The 25,601-nt window shown below is 39.5% G+C and overlaps 1 protein-coding gene across 2 annotated transcripts in view; it reads right to left on the bottom strand.

The window, feature by feature from the left end:
- The window catches only part of ABCA4 (ATP binding cassette subfamily A member 4), a 1,737,150-nt gene that overhangs the window by 1,113,254 nt on the left and 598,295 nt on the right, over nt 1–25,601 (bottom strand). For both annotated transcript variants that reach the window (XM_069641223.1, XM_069641222.1), the window contains exon 7: nt 5,436–5,633. In XM_069641223.1, coding sequence (XP_069497324.1) covers nt 5,436–5,633 — 198 coding nt within the window. The remainder of the gene's footprint in view (nt 1–5,435; nt 5,634–25,601) is intronic.

The raw sequence follows: 25,601 nt of genomic DNA, 5'->3' as shown, positions 1-25,601 counted from the left end.
TGGATCTCTGATTGAGGTATATACATTTTTATGCAGGAGCTTCTCCTTTCAATGTGTGTATACATGATTGGTGATGCTGTGATGGATAATTGCATTTGCACTTCAATTTAATCTGTTAGAGATGCACCAAGCCATATGTATTTATTTTGCATCTGGACAGATACATTTAAATAGATATGTATGGATCTCCAGTGGAGGTACAGGCATTCTCATATAGGTGGCAATATTCTCCTTGTGCTTAGAAATGACGAGTGAGGACTTCATGGACAATTGCACTTGCACTTTACTCATGTTGGACATGATCTGAAATAGCCATTTCTTGCTTATTCACATTTGCACTTTAGAAATGGGACGTATTAAGTACCCATTGAGATTCCAGCTACAATTTACTCAATTTTGAGATGCGAAAGGTGAAATTTGCATTGCGATAATTTGCATAGGGTTTACAGGCATTATGTCATGAATAACTGCATTGGCACTATACTCATGTTAGAGGCACACTGACATAGCCACTCAGTTGCACATCAACACTTGCACTTTAGAAAAGGGACCTGTCCAGAACTCAATGTGAATTCATCTGCACTTTATTCAATTTAGAGAGAGATACTATTGGGGCACTTTGGCTTGTGAATTAATGTGCGCAATGTCATGAACAGAGGAACCCCTGAGGTACAGCACCATACTTACTCTAAACAGGACACCCCTTATATTGCACTGGTTGGCTAGTCATGCTGATAAAGGTGTTGTGGAATTGCCTATTAGGTAACTGCTGCTAAGATTGCTTGGTTTTAAAAGCACTTGTTATGTTGGGTGTGTCGCTCCTATTCTGATATTTATAAGACAGGTGCGACTTTACATTTTATTTAAGTACACTGGTACGGTATGTTTCCTTTATTCAATAATTATTATGTAATATGTTTGCCGGGCCGACCCACGAATGTGGCACATGATGTCATTTTGTATAATGACTTTATGAATACGTGCGACTTTGCAATATACTTTTTATGAATTCTGGGCTATGTTGTCCGCTTTCAGTCAATCTGTGGTTATTTATGTCTGGTTACTTATCCAACATGGCTACTATTGTGAGCTCACGTTTGTAGTAGAAGTGACATGACATTTTGTCAGCTGACCAGTCACAGGAGGTGCAGAGCCTGGAAAACATAGATGTTTTTTAAAATAACGGGAAGCAAACAGTACATTATTTAATCTTGCCTGAGGAAGCTCTAGAACGAGCGGAACGCGTGGCGTTTTTTACCCACAGGGGTAAGTGCTTTCTGTCTTGGTCTGCCGTTAATGGGTTTATCCCAACAGCATGCCTTTTTAAACACTGTGATGTTGTTCGTTAACTAAAAACTGCATTTTACAATCCATTTGGTTTTGAGTGCCTGAGCATTTTTTGTTTCTCACTTGGCAAATATAGGCTTATGCACTTTTGCCATGGGAGATTAATTTCTAGAGGATTTTAGTGATGACACGTGTATTGGAGATTGCACAGTAGTTAGAACAGTCATTTGAGTTGGCTGATGGTTTCTTAAGAAGAGGTTGAATGAAAGCAGTTTTGAAGGTGACAAGGATTGACCTGTGCTGGATGGAGGCATTAAGCATTGTTAAGAAGGTGGGCAGTATTCTGGGTTGCTATGTTACCAACTTTGACATCAGACGTTTGGGGGGCATGGGTCTTTTCAGAGAGACTGTTGGGTGGCTGGAGTTGACCAAGCAGAGGAAGTCCTGGCAAGTGAAATATCGTACTCGACAATGTTAGGCCAGTAGGGCTATCAGAAGTTTTCTTCTTATCCATATTTTCTTGCACTTACTGTATTTTTTTCTTATGTGATTTAGCTTGGGAGTAAACCATTTTGTGACTTGTTTCTTTTGTGATATTATAAATTGGATTTTTGGTTCTATGCTATCTGAGTTGATATTTATATGTTAAGATGTTATGTTATGTTATATGGCATTTGTATAGTGCCTACTGCCATAGGTAAGGAGTGGCTATGTCCCTAATAACAGCCGATAGATAACAGATAACAGGTTTTCAATTTGCCTACCTTTTGATTTGGAATCATGACTCTTTGTATATAAGCCTCGGAAGAAGAGCTGGATAGCTCGAAACACGTGTCAGGCTGAAATCACTTTCACAATAAATGCAAATTGGCATTTTATTTTTGCCAAAGAGTGGTGCAGTGTTACTGGAACTATTACTTCGTTTTCTTATTTAACTGTGGTGTATATAAGCAGTATACCAAAGCTCTCGCAACCTATGTCTCTCATCTGAAATTATATTTGTGAAGAACAACAAAACAAATTAAATTGTGAGACCCACTCCCTGGACCCTAAGGGTGGAAAATGCAAGTATGGCTGTGCAGAATAATAGCATAAATCAATTGGGAGACTCACACCCTGTACCCTAAGGGAGGAAAATGCATGTATGGTAGTGCAGAACAACAGAAATCAATTGTGAAACCCACAATCTGAACCCCAAGGGATGAAAATGCAAGTGTGGCGGTGTAGAACAACAAAATTCAATTGTGAGACCCACACCCTAGTCCCAGGGGGAGGAAAATGCAAGTGTGGCTGTGCAGAACAACAACAACAAAATTAAATTGGGAAACCCACACCCTGGACCCTAAGGGACAAGAAGCCAAGTATGCCAGTGCAGAACTTTGCAATTGCTGGTGCTTCATTGATGAATGTGATGGCTAGGTGGTCCTTAAGTTTAAGAGGACTGAGGAGGAAACAGTGGGGAGGTTCTCTTTGCCAAAGACCATATCCAGGGTCTGTCCGGCTTCATGGATGGGTCCTTTGACCAATTATTTGAGGTGTAGTACACTGAGGTTTGAGGAGAGTCATGTGTAGCCTCATTATCCTCTTTCTGGAGCCAGGTGTTGAAGTCACCCAGTATGGTGAGGAGTTGGCAGTGTACAGATAAGTGATTGCATCATCAGATTGCCTGTGACTGTAGGAAGGAGGGCTGCATATGAGAAGGAGGTTTATTGTGTGTGTGTGTGTGTGTGTGTTTATAGTGAAATACTATTTTATAACTCATTTGGGTGTTCTAATACTCTTATTGTGTTCAAACAGAGAGAATAATGTTTGAGATCATGTTTCTCACTTCAAAGTGTGTTAATGGTCTATCCTAAAGTGTCTTGGCCTATGTGCCAGAACATCCACCATGCTCCTAGAGGAAAGATAGGATGAGAATTCCACACTCAATCGATGCTGAGATGGACAACAGAAATTTGCCATCACTGCCCCCTAAATTGTGGACCAAGCGCCCCAAGATAGTTATCTGAAGCTTAATTTAATACATAACTCTCTACTAGAACGATGTCAGGTTGGTGTAGCCCATCCAGTTCTGTTTTTTCTTTTCAATTCTGGCACTTGTAGTCCTGCATTTCCAGTGGGAAGGCAAAAATGCAACTACCAGAAGGCAAAGGATAACAAGCATTGGCAATGCCAACAGTTTGGGCTTTTGTGTAGGCATGGGAAAGAAACTCGTCAAGCACTATCGTAGTGGTATTAACTGGCCATTGATGGTAGCAGGTGCAAAATGGTGCGAGTACCTGGCATCTAATAGTAGTGCCTGGCACATTCCTATTACTTATGCACAAGCCAAAACTGTTGGCGTTGCCCATACTTATCTTTAACTGGACTTCAGTGAAGGACACGCATAGGGCTTGTAAATCAAGTGCCTGAAGGCAGACCCTGTTAAGATTTTTTTGTTACACCAGTAGTGCATTTACAACTCCATTTAAGTAATTAACTCTCAGAATACTTTGAAGAAATAAACTGGCAGGTGCTTTCATTGCAAGGTTTGATGGTAAAGCTTGTTTAAGGCAAGCTGAGAGACTTCTCATGAGGGGGCAGGACCTGGGTTTGCATGGTCACCATGGGCCGTCAATGGGTGGGCAAATAACCGAACAACACCTACAAGCTGTATGCCATTCCTTTATGCCATTTCTCCCTTTCTGTACTCCAATACAATAGTTTCAGCTAATTGGTGGCGCTAAACTAAAAATAGAACTGGATGGGCTCAAAACCAGTGCAAGGATTCATGCCTCCCTTACAATGTGGGCAGATTTTATGTTTTTTGCTAAAATGGCACCTGCCGGTGCCCCTGTGCTGGTGATTCCCTGAGAAGCTGCCTAGATGTGTTTATTGCAGCACCCGCCCTGGGTGGGCTATATCCATATTAAATGGGTGCAGTTTTGAGCTCTCTTAAAATATTTGTAAAAATCTATGAACTGCTCACGGTACTTGCACGATTTCTTGATCCCAGCTGAACATGTTTGCTTCAAATCTAGAGGTGATCAGGTTTCCTATGGAATATCTAAAATCTAAATACACCGCAAAGGCCTTGCTCTAACAATTTGGATAATTTAGCAGGTTTTTCATCATATCTGGACACTGTTTTGCCATTTCTTTCGCGCATATTACTGATGTTTGTGTTTTTCTTTAAGGGAAGCCGGTGAAAGTGTCAAGTTATGTGAGGTGATGATCAATAATATAAACATGGATACATTGAGGACAAAAGAGACTCTGCCTCATTACGAGTATGATGGTGTGGGTAACAATAGTGGCGGTGACGGAATTACCAGCACTTTTCCCGCTCCGCCATACTAAGAGTTTGGCTCTGGAGTGGTGGATTTAGCATCATGCTGGAGGTAAATCCTCCCACTTTCCGCTGAATAATCGGCAAAATCGGCAGAATTACCACTGCAGTAATTCCGCTGGTGTTAATTCCTCAGAAATCCCAAATGGAGTCCTAAGGACTCCAAATCACTGGGGGCTAACACCGCCAACACCACCTGTAATCTGGCGGCATATCCACCAGACCATGTGACGGATTTACCAAGAGGCGGTAACGCTAATTCAGTTGGGTGGTATTCTGGCAAATTTAGTGCGGGATTATAGCCCAACTCGTAATGAGGCCACTGTCTGGCTATCGCATAAATATACAATTTCCTCTTGGGACTGAACAGAACCGAAGGAGCATTTCTTTAGATGGCAGAGCAGTTTTTGAGCTACTGGTTGCAATGTGACACTGTAAGGGAGACAGACTCTGGAGGTCAAACAGCACGTGTCTGAAATAACAGCTCTGTTTGATGAAGTATGTATTTGTGGCAGGGCATGGCAGCAGCAGAGGCTCCCACACTCCCAGTGGTTTCCTGCCTGGAGTTTCCATCGATAGAATATAGGTCAACTGAGCCATTGCATTCTATACTGCTATTTTTATCTGGGAAGTGTGCCCTGTGCGTCCATGTGGACGTGTGTGTGCGCGTAATCTGAAATCGTGCAGACACATTCATGACAACTTTCCTTACTCATGTATTGCCACAATCTTGAAATGTACTATTACGACAATTATGTGAAAATCAAAACTCTAGCACATCTTGCACCCGCCACGGCCCCACGTGATCATTTATACTCACCAGCCGAAAGAGCTTGAAGAAGTCAACGTTTGCGTAGAAGACGTCTTCTATAAGCTGCAGCCTCTGCTGGGAGAGCACGCACAGGGCGTTCTGCACGGACTGCATGCCTCTTCGACTGGTGAAGATGATGAAACGGTCCAAGAGGGTCTGGCTGCATGCGATATCCTTCAAAGTCAAGTCGGGCACTCCGAAGGCAAACTGTCATCAAGAGCAACATTGCAATCAGCTTGACAGTGGCACTGCTGTGTCATTTCAAGGTAACAGCTTTAAGATATAAGCAATAGAAAGTGATCTGATAGCTTCTTCACCCACCTATCAACAAGGCCATCGCGAGCACTTTTCGTGGCCCAGGGCACAGACGAATTTGCCCCCCCTCAACCTTCTCCCGAACCAAAGAAATTTAAGTATCTAGAATATCAGGTCGTTCTAATCCCCCTGCCCCCAATTCACACACAACCCATAGCTGGATAATCAACCCTGCAGCAATAAACAAAACATGGATACTCCCTTCCAGTCCCCTTACCCTCTTCACACCGGCTGGAATCAGAATGATAAACAAGTGGCGTTTCAAGGGCAACATAAGCGGTCCACGACAAGGGCATAGGACACATTTAAAAAATAATAGCATTGGCCCTTCCAGTTGGTGCATAGCCTGGTATATCACGTGGGTCATGAATCCCAAAATAAAATTAAACCTGCATGTATCGAATAATTAGTTCACAATTGGCTTGTTTATTGGTTTCATTCCTCATTCAGAGTGCCCAGTACTTCGCCTTTCTCTAAGCTGGGCTCAATAGCATGCAATATCATGCAATTAGTGTCATTGTTTAGTTCATAGTCCATCACACATTGTGTGTATTAACCGAAACACAATTTGGAATAACATGATAAAACAAATCAAATTAACGCAATATGTAATCAAACAATGGACAGAGGAACAGAGAGGGTTGGCATTGGAGGGATTGCTATGGGATTAATGAATTGAAAAAAAATAAATAGGAGAAAAAGGCAAAAACGAAATTGTCAAGTTTCATTTCCAAGGAACTGTTAAGTCAGTTTGTTAAGGCATTATTCATCTTTTTATCTTATTTTTAAACCAAGTTACAGTCCATCAAAGTTTTATATCAATAGTGCGTTCCCTTCACTTATAATCTTGTGTTTGTTTTTTCCACACATATATGGCGTCCCCGCCGAACCATGAATAATCACTACACTAGAAGCTTGGTAATAGTTAGGCCCACCATATAATGTACCAGTTATAAAAGTGAACCAATGCTTTGTCCACCTTATCAGTTGTATCCATCCATATATCCGTGTCAAAGCATGCAGTTCCCGCAAGAAGAAGAATTATTGTGCCTCACCATAGCGTTAATAGCCACAGTGATTATAATGTCTAAGTTCTCACCTGGAATTCAGGTTCTTTTTTCCTAAAACGATTGCATATATTGTTCCTTAGTACATTGTCCTAGGTACAACATTGAAAAGCCTATGACCAAAAATCCCAAATGTGCAGTCGAAATATTACAGGCCCTGACCCACAATGAATTAAACGTACCTGTTTGCTCTCCTTCCCAATGTCTTGAGCCCCCGTGTTACCGAAGGGCTCAGCCGCGGTCCGCGTGAGCAAGAACGTGGGCGCCATGTTTCCTGGTTTGTTTATAGTATTACATCATGACGCATGGCGTAGTGATCGTGTGACGTCACACTTTGCTCCAATATTTACAAACGTTTGCGCTTTCTTTTTATGTACATAAACACAACCTTATAAGTAAAGTAACCCTTAGCTATCAACTTCTTTCTAGGTGCTAAGTACCCTCTGTGGTTAATCCTGTTGAGATATATTAAGTATGTAACTGGGCTCTTTAATGTGCTCGTTTTTACATAACGCCTCTTAGTTCGAATGGAGTACCCATATTCATACCCAAACATGAACCATTAAAGCACCTTACTAGCAGATATAATTTATAATGTATTGCCAGTCTTTGACAGGGAATATTTATTTGAGACTATTCTTCACATTTTTCTGCAATACTATGTGAGCACGACCCAAATGTGCAATTACCTTCGATTCTCATGCATTCCTTACTGTGATCAGTAGCCACATTTGCCTTGGTTAATGGTGTATACATCATTGTCTCTACTGCTTACTACAAGTGAGTAGCGTTCCCTTGCTGAATGCATATGTACCTTTCCTGATTGTGCATTATGTTTGCCAAAAAGGTAGTGTCTATGTACGTCTGTTTCCAACACTGGGGGCAGCAGGTAGAGCCAAAAATATTCCTAATTGAGTTGAGATCTTATTCCGAGTTGTTATTCAGACATTGTTAACGGACTGGGAAAAACTAGTCCTTGTATAATAGGAACGTATTGTGATCACAAGAAGGCCCCCATCTCATGATCACTGTTAAGGCCAATTTCAGTGGTCCGCATTTTGCAAATGCGTTTTTCTTCCATCTGTCTCAAAGAACACTCCTGGTCACCTCCTCTTTTACCCAAGGTGATTTTCTGTAGGCCTATGAACTTGAGTCCCTTCTTGTCCTCCATTTGGTGCCAGGTCTGCCAGTGACTTGTGAGTGGATATCTGGGGTCTTGACTTCCAATGCTTGCCATATGTTCTTGTATCCTAGTTCTCAGTTTCCTTATAGTGCTACCTATATAGTTCTTGGCACAGATACATACAATAGCATAACTAAAAATGCTGTCCCACAGTTAATCATCTCCTTGATCTTTATTTTGATCCCGCGTCCACTGGAAAATTCCCCAGTATTCGGGTGAGCATACCTGAACATTGTGCAGGATCCACACTTGGAAAATCCCACTCTTGCTGATTGCAGCCAGCTGATCCCAGTATTTTCTTGTTTAACAGGTAAATAGGATGGGCTCAGTCTATTCCTCAATGTCAGTGCTCTGGTAAAGACTGTTTTCGGGATTTGTGCCAAATGGTGGGTAAGATCCCTATCCAGATCTAGCAGGTGCCAGTGCCTGTGCAGTATTTGAAAGATCTAATGATTATCTTTGCAATATCTAGTAATTAATTTGGTAACATGTGTTTTGTTCAACTCTTTCCTTTGGCAACAGGGTATCACATCTATCCATGGCTTGTGCTCTGTACTGTGCTCTGTTGATGCAGTCTTGCTGATATCCTCTCTGTTGAAATCTCTCTTTAATTAAGCGGGGTTCATCCTCAAACTTTTTCTGATCCTGGCAGTTGCCTCGTTCTCTGATAAACTCCCCCATGGGGATATTATTAATGACCATTTTCTGGTGACAACTGGTAGCATGTAATGTCAAATTAACCTCCATTGACTTCCTATATGTACAGGTTTTAAGCTTCGTGCCATCCACATAGATATGTACATTTAGAAAGTCAATTTGACTACTACCACTGTGTTGTGTGAATTAAATTCTGAATTTGCTGGCATTGAGTCTTACCACAAACCGGTCCAAATCAGTCTGGCTGACTTGCCATATCATGAAGACATCAATATAATGCTTCCACAGCATGATGTTTGTTTCATAACCTGGGTCCTTGTAGAATACTAAGTCCTCAAATTGTCCCATGAATAAATGGTCCAGTGCAGGGGCATATTTGGCACCCATGGCAACTCCTTTCGTCTGCTTATAATATTCCTCATAAAACAAGAAGTAAAGTACAACATCTACTTCATCATCAGAACATGCTTGTAGAAGGATTCTGACTCATTTCTGAATGCGTAGTCAATAGCCTTGATTGCCAAATCATGCTGTGTCGAGATATATAATGCTTTTACATCTAATGTGAGGAATAAATGATCAGATGTCCATTTGTGCCTGTTGAATGTTAGTAATACATGTGTGGTATCTTTAAGGTGAGATGGTAGTTTAGATACATATGGGCAAATGATAGCATCCAAATATCCCGAAATCCTCTCTGTGTCCCAGCCTATACCACTCATTACAGGTCTGGCCTCGGGTAGTGCCACAAATGGCTTTTGCCTATTTGGTAGAAAGTACATAGTTGGCATAGTTGGTGCAGAAACCATGAGAAAAGCTTTCTCTGTGTCTATTAAAAGACTCTGTCTATATAATCGGTCAATGTGTCCTTTCAGTTGGGTCTGGATATCTTTGCTTGGGTTGGATGTCAGCATTCTGTAGCATCATGGCATCTGTAGATGCATATTGCCCATTTTGACATAGTCGTCCTGATTCATAATAACTATGTTGCCCCCCTTGTCTGCCTCCTTAATGACAATGTCCCAATCCAAGGCATGTAAGTTGTCTAATTTTTCCTTTTTCTTACTTTCTTGTCAATAAGCTTGTTTATGTCTTGTACCACAGCCTTGTGAAAAGTATCAATTACGTTATCATTGAGCATTGGTGGAATTAATTTAGATCTCGGTTTCATCTACTGCATTACAATGTTCTTAGATGTTACATTCAGGTTGTGTCTTGCATCCAAGATGGATCCATTGTTCTCTTCCCCAAATGCAAGTAACAGATGTGTGTTCTCCACATTGCTAGTTGTCAGGCTGCTCAGGGGTACATATTCCTCTATTTCAGGTATTTGCTGAGTTCTGTTAGCATAATAGTTTCTTAATTTATGTTTGCGAGTACATTTCAATAAATCTATCTTTAAATCAATCAGGTTTCCAGAGATGGATGGTGCAAATGATAACCCCAGGGATATCATTTTGGGATCACCAGGGGTCGCATTTGCGACCTCTGGGATCTCCCTTGCTACCCCTGTGGTCTCCCTTGATACCCCTAGAAAAAAAAGATTTGTTTTTAAAACATTTATTTGTTTAACCTTTTTTTATCTACGCTCCTGGGCTGTGGCCAGTGTCATGTGGCTCTTTATTTTTGGAGGGGCTAACTTTCTTGTTCAGGCATCCTAAAGAAAACGGGGTTCCACAAGTGTATCACTTTGATCAGTGATGTTAAATAAGAAAGAATAAGAATAACACATAATTTGTCTTTCTGGAATTCTATCCAATAATTGCCAGACTCATAAAGGTTTATTTAAGGCACACTTCAGGAGGTGAGTCGCTGAATTAACCTGTCCGCAAACACCTCAGCTCAGCCTTTCACCCTTCTGAGGTCAATAAATGAGAACCAACACAGGTTGGGTGATATTGTATGTATAAGCACTTAAGCGTAAGTGCTATATAGTAACATATCATTGTGGTTTGGCCATGGACGTCTGCTTGCATTGACAGTAATTTGGTAATATGGTCCTATACACACTGATATTAATGATACATATGGTGATCCATTCTTCTACGAAATGTATATAACATTATAGTGATATCGCAACCATATTTCTAGTAGTGTACTTAGGAATAATATATGATGTCCCGTCCTGTTTTGTCATGGGGTGAAAGGTCGTGTTCCATCGCTTCTCGTGATGTCACTTCGAGGTGTGAGGTCAAATGACATCACTTCCTGGGATGTCATCAGAGGTCAAAGGTCATGTGATGTCACTTCCGCTACCCCTGGCATTTTGGTGAAATGACGCCCCTCGATAACCCACTATTCAAAACTGCTTCCTCTGATGTTTTGAGGATTTTATTTGAGAGATGAATCACCAAATTATTTATCTCTGTCCTCTCAGCTGTCCCCTTGTGCTGGCTCTTGTTACCATTCTTTCTGGATCTTTTAGTGGATTTAGGATTCCTCCTGATCCCCCCTTCCTCTCCCCTGTATTTTGGTATTTGTAACAAGGGGTATTTGAAATCTTGCTTGTTTGAAGGTAGCCCCATGATTTCTCTTTTTGTATCTCTTTATTTGGTTTAAAAGAAAACTTTTTTGCCTGGGGAGCACCTGTTTGATTCTGACTCATATTTGTATCCGTTGCATTACTTGGCTCACACTCCGCTTCTGAGTCTACATCAGAACTGCAAGGTGATGAGGCTGGCGTGCTTTCCCTTGATTGAGTCCTAAATTGTTCATTTTATTTCTCCTGAAATGTGTACACCTGATCTTGTCGATGTTTGAAAGATAGAAATGCAAGTGGGAAAGTGAAAAGGGCCTCTGAATGTGCGCCCCTAAGATACACACTGTTAGGCAGAATTGCATGCAGTACCCTCTCGGACCACCACACACAATTAGGATTACAGGTGTAAGCAAGACCAACCTTTGGTAAAAGCCTGTACCACACAGTTTGTTGGAAGCGAGCTGAGCAGCCAGGCTTATCTGAAGAGTGAATGTGAGCAGTACAAGTAGTTACACAGAGGACTTTCAATCACAGTGGTTCAAGTAGACACTTATACTCAAGGTTTCTTGGTAAAAACACTTAGTAATTTAGTACACAATCATTTAGAAAACATTTCACTAGAAGGAAGCAACTTAATATTACATACAAACACACTACAATACAAAACTTTAAGCTTTTGAAACAGTATGAGCTCCCCTGAAATAGGAGCCAAATGGCAGTTCAGTTACTTAGCAGTGAGCAAAAAGGACAAAAGTAAGTAGAATAGATTACATATACTTTCTAGGCAGTGCAAATAGTTTCAGTTCACCAGAAGAGTTCAATTCAAGTCAATAGGCCAGGCCAAAGTCAATGGGCTAGTGTTCTGGATAGGAGAGAGCAGTTCGGGTATCAAACGGTAAAGTCTTTGCAAAAGTTCTCAGAAGTAGTTTAGGCGAAAAATAATCATTTGTGGGGTCACAAGCTGTTTAGGCCTGCGAGTTGGGAAAGTTTCACAAACTTTCACTGCGAGAGTGGCGTTCTATCAATCGGGTTGGCACAGTACCTTTGTATGAAGAAACAAATGTTGCTGAAGTCGTGGTTCCTGGCAGTTCCTGCAGATCTCGCTGTTCCTGAGCCTCAGTCGTGGGGACAAGAGGGAGGATGTCGGGGGACTCCTGCACTGCACGGGATCATTGAAGAAAGCAAACAAAAGTGAGTCACTTCAGTTCCAGTAGCTGTAGATACAAGAACACAAACTGGTGTCCCTCTCCCTGGTTATTCCTAACCAGCCTTGAGAATGGTATCCAAGTGTCTTATGAGTTGATTGGTCCCACCAACTCAAAGGAAGAAGCCGTCCTTGAAGGAGCTACTCTATCGAATGGAGTTTGGCAATTCGGACCTGCATCAGGGCTTCACCGGGCAAATCAATGGTCCAGGAGTTGCAGCAGCCATCCTCTTCCAGCTCGTCTTCCATTCTTTCGTTCCAGTGGTCTACTCTGCTTTCCAGTCCAAGAGACTCGCCTTTTCAACAGTTCTCTCCCTTTCATTCCAGTCTAGCTGTCACTCACCCAGCAGAGTGGCTGTCCTTGCCATCATGCCAGAGTGCATTTGGATCTCCTAGGAGACTAAGCACAGGGAGTTTCGGGCACCTCCCTCACTTCCTGCCCACCCCAGACACTCAGACGCCAAGGGCGGACTTCAGTCCTGAAGCCGCCAAAGCCACACGAACAAAGGGACCAAACCTGGTTTGGCACGCAAAGTCAAACGCTAGAAGGACCTTTCCAAAAAGAAATGGCGAAAAAAAAAGACCTGGACCCGTGTAAACAAAGGGGTTTAAGGTGCCATCTTGAAAAACATAGCTCCTGTGATAATTAGCTACCGGTGTTCGCGGTCGGGAAAAATCATGGTAGTTTGTTGTAAAACCACTGCCACCAGACATTTCAATAGTAAAGGGTAACGTTTGACTGCTAAATGAGTGTTTAGACACAGGGGATACTATATAACCCCTCCAGCACTCCATTGTAAAATGGTGTTTGCTGGGTCTAGGAATTTGGAAAAACTAGTAAAGTCAATTTCACTTTACAGTCTCTGGGAAACAGTAGTTGATCCCAGAGAAGGTATGTAAACCTTTGGGAAGTCTAAAAGACATCCCTGTGTCACTGCACTGAGGGTGCTGTGTAACACACATGAAAAGATGATGCCTATGGAGCTATCTAAAACTCCATAATCAAAGAACACAAGTGTGAAACACACATCAAAATACATGAAAGAGTGGGAAAAAAAGGCTCACACTCTTTCCAGGTAAAAAAATCAAGTCCTCAAAATCCAACAAAGTTGCTGGGGGCCAGTAAGGTGAAAGGAATTAGCACATTTATGAGAATTCTCCCTAACACGCACATTCAGAGGCCCTTTGTGCATTTAGGTGCACCTTTTCTTGGCGCAAGTGATGAGATGCACTAGTGCATTTCATCATGTAGGCAAAACATGTTTGAGAATATGTCCCACTGTGTGCACTCCAGTGACACAGAAAGCTTTACAGCTTCAATTGAATAGAATAATATGTCCTTGTGAACCATATCCGGGCAGCAGGTTTAGAGCTTCAGCCGTGCGCCATATAATATCATAAAATGGACACTGACTCTCCACCACCCAATGTGGGGACTGAGCCCCTTTCGACTGCCATAAGGAGAGCGTCTCTGCATATAACTTGCATGGGCGCGTGGTTATCTCACACATGGCTTCCATACATGTCCTGCACTTAGAGGCTGTAGTCTGGCAGAAGCGTGGTAGAAATCATGTTTAACTGAAAAGGTGCTGGAAAGCGCAAAACACGCCTCAGCAAGAACTGAATCAGGCTAGTGGTAAACACTGTTTCTTCATAGTATAAAGTCTGTCAAAAAATGATTGGGAAATAACTCTTTTCCAAACAACTATCACCCCCTTTACAAAGAAATGTTAATTCACCTGATGGTGTTACAACCAGGGGTTTGAATGATTATATTTAGTGCTTTGGGACTCTGCACACACATAATTTATCCAGATTTAGCCAGAGGTGAAAACGTTAACAAAAAGAAGTAAAACTATGCTCAAGAGTGCCTGGCCACTTCCGCCCCTCCCCTCTATATCCCCCCGCTCTGCTCCCATCATTTGGCTCCGCAACAAACTGAGAAATAAGGAGAAATGGCAGGGCTCAGAAGTGAGCTCCGCTGCTTCTCATTACTGTGATGGCAGCTCAGACACACTGAATGACAGGGGAGAAGGCCTCTCCTGTCATTTTCACGATGCAGAGACCAGCAACATGAACATGCTGACTGACAGGAGAGACCTCCTCTCCTGTCAGCGATTGTGTCTAGGTGCTGGAGAGGAGGGAGGGCCATCCGGTCCTGATGTGGCTGAGCAGGCATGTATGAAGAAGGGTGCATGGAGGTAAGGTGTTTTGTTTTCAAATTAAGTGTGTACATATATATATATATATATATATATATATATATATATATATATATATATATATATATATATATATATATATGTATATATATATATATATATATACATATATATATGTGTAAATATATATATATTCAGTGAAAAAACTTTGTTAAAGGGACGTTATGGTTCCAAGTAAAACCGAAAAACCCTTGAAATTCGCCAGTTATGGTAAGCTAAGCAACCATAACTCGCGCCACCACCGTGCACTGCTAAGCCTAACACCCAGGACATTAAAGATAACATCACAAATGTCATTGTTTGTAAATAAACGAAAATTGAGGTGTCCTGAAGAACACTATACCTGTTCGTACTGTTCGCTAGCAAGTTCAAACTGTTCTAAGAACACACGTGGTGTCCTGAAATGTTCGTAAAGAAACTAAAATGAAAGTGTTCTAAAGAACACTATATCTGTCTGTAGTGTTCGCTATCAAGTTTAAACTGTTCTAAGAACCCAATTGGTGTCCTGAAATGTTCGTACGTAAATGAAAATGGAGGTGTCCTGAAGAACACTATACCTGTTCGTAGTGTTCGCTAGCAAGTTCAAACTGTTCTAAGAACACACGCGGTGTCCTGAATTGTTCGTAATTAAATGAAAATGGAGGTGTCTTAAACAACACTATACCTGTCCGTACTGTTCGCTAGCAAGTTGAAACTGTTCTAAGAACACAATTGGTGTCCTGAAATGTTCGTACATAAACGAAATTGGACGTGTCCTGAAGAACACTATATCTGTCCTTACTGTTCGCTAGCAAGTTTAAACTGTTCTAAGAACACACGCAGTGTCCTGAAATGTTCGTTTCATGTGTGACGCATTTTTAATTACTTCAGTACCCGAAGAGTGTCCGTAGAACATCAACGCGCATGCGCTAACCAATCTCCATGCATTTGGAGTCCTGCGGACATGCGCTTCGTTCGCGGACTTGTTCACGAACGGATCATATGACCGCGCCCACGCTGATCGCGTGTTCTGAATGCGGACACTGTTCGTGTCCCTGAACAATTTAAAAGTACATTTTCAATAAATCCATAATATTTTTCAATAAAATCTCACCATGGCACAAGTCCCACATAGTAATCCTGAGTTTCTACATGCCTTTTGAAACTTTTTGAACTTTTATTTGTGTTCCATCTGTCCGTGGACAGCGCGCATGTCCGCGGACCACGCACAAGCACCCCTATAAAAGACCATGCCCTAGAGCTTATTCTCATTGTGTTTCTGGCTATTCTTCAGAACACAGCGATTTTTGCTGCCACCTGCAGATTACACCATCATCGAGATTGCATCCATGGCTGAACTACTGCCTCCTGGTGCTGCACCTGCTTCAGCACCACCCCCACCCCCTCCACCACCACCACCTCCCCAAGAGCTTGAAGAGGGGAACAGGAGTGAGGATGCAGAGGAGGAAGAAGAGGATGATGAGAATGAGGTAGAGGAAATCCCTACTACCCGCACTAGGCGTGAGTCTTGGGTGTGGCGGTTATTTACCATTCATGGGAATGGTCCTAGGGCTCGTGCGAACCGTGTTACCTGCAATGAGTGCAAAATGATACTCAGTCGTGGGAAGCACGGTAAGTACAGCTTTGGGACCACTACTATGAAATGACAACTGAGGTCATTTCACTCTGGGGCTTTTCGCAGGGTTGTACCTTGCGAAGAACGTAGCAGGTTGATTTCCTCTACTTCATCCTCTGTTTCCGATCCTGTCACCACAAGGACCACCTCTGTGGGACAGCGTCTTCCTCAAGCTGCCTCACAGGCCATACAGAATGCTGATGACCCTTACCTTTCGAGGGTCACAGTTGTATGTATGTACTGTGACACAGTACTCTGCAGGGGGGAGCAACTTCGTAGTGCTTTTGAGACTATCGTCTCAGAGCACGAGAAGATCTGCTCACTACCCAAATAAAACCCACTCTACATCTTCCTCTATCAGCTCGCCCTTTCTTATCCCTGTGGTTGGTGTCCCCCCCTTTACCTTCCTTTCCCCTCCTCTCCTAGTGTGTCATGTATAAAAAACCAAAAAGAATACAAAATAACAAAAATCCCCCAAAAAATAAGGCTCTTTTCAGAGCCGCCTTTCACAGTTAAAAAATAGAAGTGAAAATAAATGAAGCAGGGCCCTTTGTATTTTTTAGAAGTCTGCGGACAGTTCGCGAACATTTAAAAAATTTAGTTGCTACCCTATCACAAACATTGCAATTTTCTCTCAGAGGAAGTGGTGGCTCTGAAAAGAGCCTTTGGGAGGTGTTTGTAAGTCAAAAATTATAAATGCTTAACACCTACTTCAAAATGGATGTTGCAATTCCAAAAAAGGTCGCAATGCATTTTGTACATTTCTCAGAAAAATCTGATTGCCTCCATAAGTAAGATGGACTCTATCTCTGCGAAAAATGTTTGTACTACGAAACAGAATATTTTCATTGTGAAAAGAAGACATGCCAAAATCTTTTAGAAAGGCACAAACAGCTTTATTAACATTGCGCCTTGCTTTTTCCATTTGTGGACCAAATGAAGAAGAACAAAGCCACATTTGTCTCTGCGCAATCCGTGAAAATATCACTTGAGAATTAGGAAACATGTCCATAACCTTCCCAAGTCCTTCTTTCATTGCAAATTGCAAAAAAATTCCAGTCACATGTCCTACACTGTTCCCTTCACAATGAATTACAATTATGTCTGGATGTTGCTCTGTCTCCAAGATCTATAGCTACTCCACAGCTTTCTGCATGCTCCTTCAACCAATATCTCCATGAATCTCCCAAAATCCATACAATCTTTTTCCTAAAACACACAGACATAGCTATCTGTTGTTCTCTCAGCAAAAACAGTATATGAGAAACTCTCTTCTGGCACAACACACCCACTAAACTTTCCTGACCAATCCCTTTCAGTACTCATTCTCATTTGCATGACTTCTGAACCCAAAAATCCCCGGATGTAACTCCCGATGTCCGCGAACTACCGCCATGTCCGCGGACATATCGTAACATGAACAGCCCTTCTACCATTTCCACTTCACTCTCTCTGCCATTCCCACATTGGATGTAGCTAAGATGTCACATGACCATGCACCAATCACATTCAAGAGCTCTACATCTAACTGCATCATCATAGATCAGCACTGCAAATGTACTGTGAATCTCTCTGAGTACAAGTGTCATATCATTGGCAAGCACCATCTACCAGAAATACTGTACAAGTCTCCAAGATTTCTACTTGCAGCTCCATGCATATCCATATGCATGAACACAAACTTCAGGTATGCATATTTTCTGTACAGTAGATGAACACATTTTCAAACAGACTTTTAGCTTGTGTAATCTGTAAAATGAATTTACTGTATTTTTTCAATTTCCTAAAATCAACTATCACTTATAAACCTTTATACTATTTACTTTCTTTACACACACACTCAAATCATATTAAACTAACATTTTTTAAATGAAATATATAGACTAGTTATATTCAAACAAAATTACATGCAAGCACAATCTATGTTTAGATCTTTAAAAAAATGCTTATACAATTTCATATTTTTTTGTTTTTATTTATTTATTTACTTAATTACTTTAATTTAGACATGACATTGAGGCGCTATTACCTAGAACAGCTTAGTTACAGAAATAGTGGTATTCACTGGTATATTATAAACTTCACAAGACATAGTAAGCATATTTTTTTTGCTACCGTTAGTCATTCAATACAATTTGTTAATTAAGAACATATCATATGTATTGAACTGATGCAATGTATCTTATGTAAATAAATTAGTTTCATGGTTTTGAAGAAGGCGCTGAGGATTTCAATTAAAAAAATCAATATCTAAATTAAAAACAGCGCTATATACAAACAAAATTACTAATTTGAATCTTTTACAATTGCAGTGAAGACCAGTCTCCTGAAAAGAAGCAGCCAAATTCGAAGAACAAAGAAGAACTAAGAAGTTACCTGTTAATTTAAGAAAAAAAGTAAGTAGAATATCACCATAATATTTGTATTATTACTCAAACATACTGTAAAGTTAATACAAGCTATTTCTGTGCCTAAAAATAGAGATTGTGTACCATTTTGTCCAAAAATCTTCATGTCTTAAACAGTGATTTACAGCCAGAATGGCCCACAAATTCCTATTTTTGGACACACAAATTACCCAACTGAACCACTACAATTTTCATATTATAGAACAAACAACTGTTTTAATTGTATACATTAGATTTACCATTTGTACTTTTCCACACCACTAGCTTACTTTTTTTTTGTCATCTGAACCCCAGTTTAGTAACACATAAATTCAAGAATACCTATCCCTACTAGTTGTAGTTACCAATGCACAATCAAACACCATTACATACATCTTTATCATCTTACTCAAACACTCATGCACACAGCACACATACATTGCAGAACACCCCAACCCATACCTTCTTTATTTTTTCAACGGACCCTAAAGAATGCCTACCAAAAGTCAAGTCCGTAGAAAGCAACACAGAAGTAGAGCAAATGAAAATAAAAGTGTCCAACATAAGCATCCATCTCTAGCAGAATTTGTAAAAAAAGTTGAAACAAAACAGCTAATACAGTCATTTAGTGAAACACAAGATGTTTCAAGTACAAAAACTTTGCCTCCTCTATCAAAATGTAAAACAAACCAAAAAACAATTAACAGAAAATCAGCTATCACTACAGATAAAACTACTTCTTAAAATTTTAATATAGTGCAAAGTAAGCATACCAAGAAATGTATTTTAGCCAAAATGTACCATCACAAAGTCCTTCAAAATCTTATAAAAACAGCAGAGAAATCAGGTTCAATGCTTAAAACCTATCGTAGGAAATTAATCTTAGAAGCGTTGATGGACAGTACAATTCTTCTCAAAAGAAAGTTATTTATTTTACTGTTAAACAAAATGAAACCACTAACAAAACTAATAACTAAATTACAAAAAAGACTTCTCAATAAGCGAAATGGCAACAGAAAGAACTTCTTAAGTATCTGCGGAGGTGAATGGAATCACACTACGAGCACAGAACCATATTTTAATGAAGAAGCATACAAACAAAAGCAAACAAATACAATTGCCATACATAGCAGTGGTCGAGGTTATGAAAAAGTGAATAATACTATAATGGAACAAGAAGTACTCCTTACAAAAATATGCCCTGAAAACTTAGAATTACCCCTCCATTCAACTGAATCAGAACGTCTAGTGCACAAATGGCCATGCACGTCAATGTGTAACATTCCCAAACAATGTTTCAAATCTTTACGCACATTCCTCAATAAATATGTAAAAAGCAAAGACAAAATCAAAATTAAATTACTGCAAAATATGGATACCTGTCCAGTGCGCAAGTACACAGGACTACAAGGACATTCATTGGCCTGCATTACAGGACCTACTTGTAAAACCACTTTCCATGATATCAAAAGGATATCAACACATCATTCAACTATAAGAAATCTAGTCTATAAACTGTACTATGCTAAAAGTCCTGCTTTAGCACTAGCAAATTTAAATAACATCCTTCTACATGGTACAGCAAAAGATCTACTTGAAGAAATTGACTATATCCAGAAAAAATATTTTGGAAGTGAAAGCCATTTACAGAATGAAATAGCTTTAAACCAATTAAGCAACAATTCTACACATGGCAACGTTTTGCTAAACACATACAAAAAAGAAATACTAAAATTTGAAAGTACATCAGCTGAAGTACCAAACCATGTGTGTGTATGTTGCCGTAGAACTTTTTATAAAAGTAACACAAAAACTGTAGACCTATCATACAAAATAGAAGACAATGAAGATTCTAAATGGTTTGAATTAGCTCTCTACCTTGTAGCAGAAAACAAATACGAAATAACTGACCCCTTAATACTTTGCAGTTACTGCACTACAAAACCTGACAACAACCAAACTCCTTCACGTGCTATCATAAATAATTTGGAATTATACCCAGTACCAAAACCCCTACAACAACTTAATTTATATCAGAGCATCATAATTCAAACAGTACACCCATTTCAAGCAATAATACGCCTTCAACCAAAAACAGCAAAATTACCTCCCTCTGAATTGGTAAAAGGCATTTGTGGAAAAGTAGTTTATTTACCATTAGATCTAAAAGAAAAATGTGCATACTCTAGGAGGGCAACGTCCAATGCAGCAATCTTTAATTATCTTAGTAAATGGAGTACCTACAAAAGACAAAAAAATATGGCAACAGCTGGTAGATTTACATAAAGTTAGACAAGCCTTCCAATATCTTAAAGAGAATAATGAATATTACAAAGAAATTAATATTGAAGAAAACTTGAAAGATACAACTGAAATAATTCAAGAAACACACGAAGTTGGTCAATTTGAGCTACTAGATCCTGCTACAATATCAAATACTTTAGACCATTATACAATTCATCCTTTGCACTCTAATGACACCATAGAAGATGTACTGGAAACGTAGCAAATGCGTCAAACAAAAGGATCGCCAATCAGCATATGGGAAAAAGTATAGAAGCATGTGCTTTTCCTCTACTCTTTCCTACTGGCAAAGGAGGAAGGTATGATGATAGACCTATTCAAATATCAGCTTCAGAATACCGCTCATTGCGGATGTATTCTGAAGATCCCAGATTTAGACAAAATGTGGAATACATATTCCACCTACTCTTTGAAAGTGAACTAGCAACTTTATTTTACGGAGTTGCACACATATTAAAATCAGGATCACACTTTCAAAATATGACAGCTACACAATTATTAGAAAAAGTGCAACAAAAGGATGAGGTTTTACAATCAAATATTACAAATCTATTAGCAAATATTCGTGGTACTAAAGAGTACTGGTTTCGACGTCATGGAGATGTACGTTGTATGATCAGAAACGTTGGCCCACCCACTTGGTTTGTTACATTAAGTTGTGCAGAATATGCATGGGAATATTTACATGATTTCCTACGCATATCAAATAAAAACAAAACAAACAAAGATATACTAATACCTGGAGAACTTTGTTCTTTGGATCCTGTTAATGTTTCAAGATATTTTCACCATCGCTTCATTGCTATGCTACATTTTATTTGTAATAAAACTGTTCCTCCCCTTGGAGAAGTGCAACACTTCTTTTGGGGAAAAGAATACCAAGCCAGAGGAGCACCACATATCCACATGCTTTTATGGATTAAAGATGCTCCTAAATTTGGTCAAGACAGTGAGGCCACTGTTTTACAGTTTATTGAAAAATATGTCACTTGTGAAATTCCATCAGAAGCCACAAATAGTGATCTTCATGCACAAAGTTTACAATTTCAAAGACACAAATGTGGAAAATATTGTCGTCGCAAATACAAAAACAAAGGGAAATACTACACCAAATGCCGATTTGGTTTCCCTAGACCAGTTTTACAGGTCAAGTGAACAACCTCATGTCTTCAGTTAGACATAGTGTTAAAGGTAAGTCACCTAAAAATACATATTACATAAAAAGAAAAGAAGAAGAAAAATATATCAATGATTATAATGCAATCATTGCCCACTGATGGAATGCAAACATAGATGTGCAGTACATTGCAGACAATTCTACTGCAGTTGCACGATATGTCACAGCATACTTAACTAAATCAGAAAAGACAGAGCTCCAAGACCTCTGGAATGACCTGTCATCAGATAAAACAGTGTTTCAGAAATTATATAGCTTGGGCATAAAAATGCTCACCCATAGAGAATGTGGATCATATGAAGCAGCTGATCGTTTAACTGGTACTGCATTGTATGGTAAATCTGAAAATATAGTATGGCTAAGTCTTGGTCCAGCTAAATCTAGAAAAAGAGTTCTAAAATCATATGAAGATAAAGAAACAATAGCCAAACGTGATCCCAACAGCCAAGACATTTTAAAAAACAATTTATTGGACACACACTACCCAAACAGAAGTAATACTTTGGAAAACATGTGTCTATACCACATAGCCCAAAACTACACATACAAAAATAATATGAAACCTGATGAAAAAAAAGGTAACTATAGAGTGACAAACTGTGAAGGCAGCTTAGTTAAACTCACTAAACCAAATGTAATTAATCATATCAAATTGTCATTAAAGACTCCTCAACATAAAGAAGTATATTACATGACACTACTACAACAAACCATGCAGAAAAGAAGAACAAATACTAGATAACTATGACTCATATGTGGATGCTTTCAAAGCAAATGAAAGCACTATAACTGATGTAAACTTTACACAGTACAAAACAATGTTGCACAATGAACAGCAACACGAAGAAGAACTCCAAGCCCAACTAGATAAGGACACTCCTAACAGTAGTCAACCTTCTGTAACAGTAAGCCAAGAACCACTGGGAGAACCACTAATAATAATTGAAGCAGAATTAGCTATGATAGAAGTAGAAAACACCATGTGTCATTATGAAGATAAAGAAGACTTAACTATACTACAATCAAAACTAAACAATGAGCAACGTAGCATTTTTCAAGAAGTAACAAAACAATTGCACATGGTGTAAAACATGAAAATAAAGAATGTTGCTGCCATAATTATAAACCTATACTACTGTACGTCAGTGGTGAAGCTGGTTCTGACAAAACATTCCTAATCAAAATCATTAGTAAGTTCCTTCAACAATTGACAAACAACAAACTGTCAGCTGTTGTCACTGCCCCCACAGGTTTAGCTGCCTACAACATAGGTGGTGTTACATTACACCGATTACTACTATTACCAGTAGAACACCAGAACAAATTAGACTATTACAAACTTTCTGCAGAAGCTGCAATGGAACTACACAGAGTATTGAAACAAATGAAAATGCTACTAATAGATGAAGTGAGCATGGTCTCCAACCTGATGTTAGCTTTGATTCACCTCAGATTACAAGAAGTACTCAAAACAGACTATGAAGAGCTCTTTGCAGGAAAACACATTATTGTTTTTGGAGATCTGCTTCAATTGACACCAGTAAAAGGTGAGCCTATTTTTAAAACATTAGGACACAAACTCTGCCGTAAAACTGTTGGCAGCATTGGAAATGTCAACCTTTGGCAACATTTCCATTACAGAGAATTAACAGAAAACATGCGGCCATCTGCAGATCTCACTTATGCCAACATTTTAAAAAATATCAGAGTTGGTATACTTTCTAAAGAAGCAGAAGCAATATTGAAAACCCAGCACATTAATGCACTTTATGGCAATAATGCATGTGCTACAGGTGTTATGGAACAATTAGCCCACAAAAATGTCAATTGTATGGCCTTAATGCCAACTATTGCAAGCTGTTTCAAATTCAATGAAATCATGCTAAGTAAAGAAATGCAACCAAAACAACTCCAAGCTGACTGGATTCATACATGGTCAAATATCACTTGGTAAGAAAACCTTCAAAACAACAGGTATAATCTACCACGCAGAAGCCACAACCAATTCAGGGCACTACACTGCATATATAAAAAAGAAATGTGGATGGTTTGAATGTAATGATAGTACCATTACTCTAAAGCAGAGATTACCAGCAAATCTTACAAACGCTTATTTGATGTTCTTAAAACCAAAATTTGATAACTAAACTGTATTTAAACCCTAAGTAAACGTGTGTTAAAAAAATGTGAACTGTTAGAATACTCCAAAAGCTATCTAACTGCTCAAAGATTCTACAACAACTAATCAGATGAATGAATACCACTAAATTAGACAAAAAAATACACAGTTAGAATACGCCAATTGGTATCTACTGTCCCAAACTTTAACAATATCCAAATAGATAAATCAATACCACTAAAATATATCAAAAAAATAGACAGTTCGAATACACCAATTGGTATCTAACTGCTCCAAAATGTTATAATATCCAAACAAATAAATAATATGTTACTGCTCCAAAAAAATGCAACAAGCCAAAGTATAAAGCATTAGCCAGAAACAACAAGTGATCACTGAAAACAAACAAACAAATAAACTGTAGCATAACAGAAAAAAGTTTTTTTTTAATCCAACATGGATTTTTTGTTCTCCCACAGACCCAATGATTTTAGCAACAAATACAGAAACTGAGCAAATTGCACAGTACTCTGATTTGTAATCTACTAAATATGAGGGTCCAAAAAAAAAAGTATGTTGATTATATAATGTAATAAGTCATTACAAAATACTAATACTAACATGCTATTTTCGTTTATCACAGAAATTAACAAGAAATACATGTACTTCGGTTACTAGACCAAACAGTAAGTATACAATAATAAGGAGAACCATTGCAACATATCACATCCATAGTAGCTAATACCTTTGTTCCTTATACATTTGTTTTTCACCTAAAGTTATAAGCAAATATGAATGTGATATGCTGCGGTGGTTGTGGCCAGGGCATAGAGTCCTGGGTGCATGGCCAAATTGCCATGCACCCAAGACTCTATGCCCTGGCCACAACCACCGCAGCATATCACATTCATACTGTCAAACATTTCAACTATGGTCTATGGAAACTTTTAATGTCCGCGGAAATTATGAGTGTTCTTAGAACACTTTCAACTTGCCAGCAAACAATACGGACAGCGTTTTCAGGACACCCCCTACGAACATTTCAGAACAACGCGATAGTTCTTAGAAAACTTTCAACTTGACAATGAACAATACGGACAGTGTCCTCAGAACACCCCCATTTCGTTTATTTGCGAACATTTCAGGACACTGCGAGTGTTCTAAGAACACATTCAACTTGCCATCGAACAATACGAACAGCATCTTCACGACACCCCCTACGAACATTTCAGAGCAACGCAAGAGTTCTTAGAACACATTCATCTTGACAGAGAACAATACGGACAGCGTCCTCAGGACACCCCCATTTTCTTTATTTGCGAACATTTCAGGACACAGCGAGTGTTCTTAGAACACATTCAATTTGCCAGCGAACAATACGGACTACGCCTTCAGGACACCCCCTGCAAACATTCCAGGACACCCCGAGTGTTCTTAGAAACGTCT

Source organism: Ambystoma mexicanum, chromosome 1q, assembly GCF_040938575.1.
Source record: "Ambystoma mexicanum isolate Mex_15411 chromosome 1q, UKY_AmexF1_1, whole genome shotgun sequence".
Taxonomy (NCBI): Eukaryota; Metazoa; Chordata; class Amphibia; order Caudata; family Ambystomatidae; genus Ambystoma; species Ambystoma mexicanum.
The sequence above is the reverse complement of the archived record's forward strand: the minus strand, read 5'-3'. Positions and strand labels throughout refer to the sequence as shown.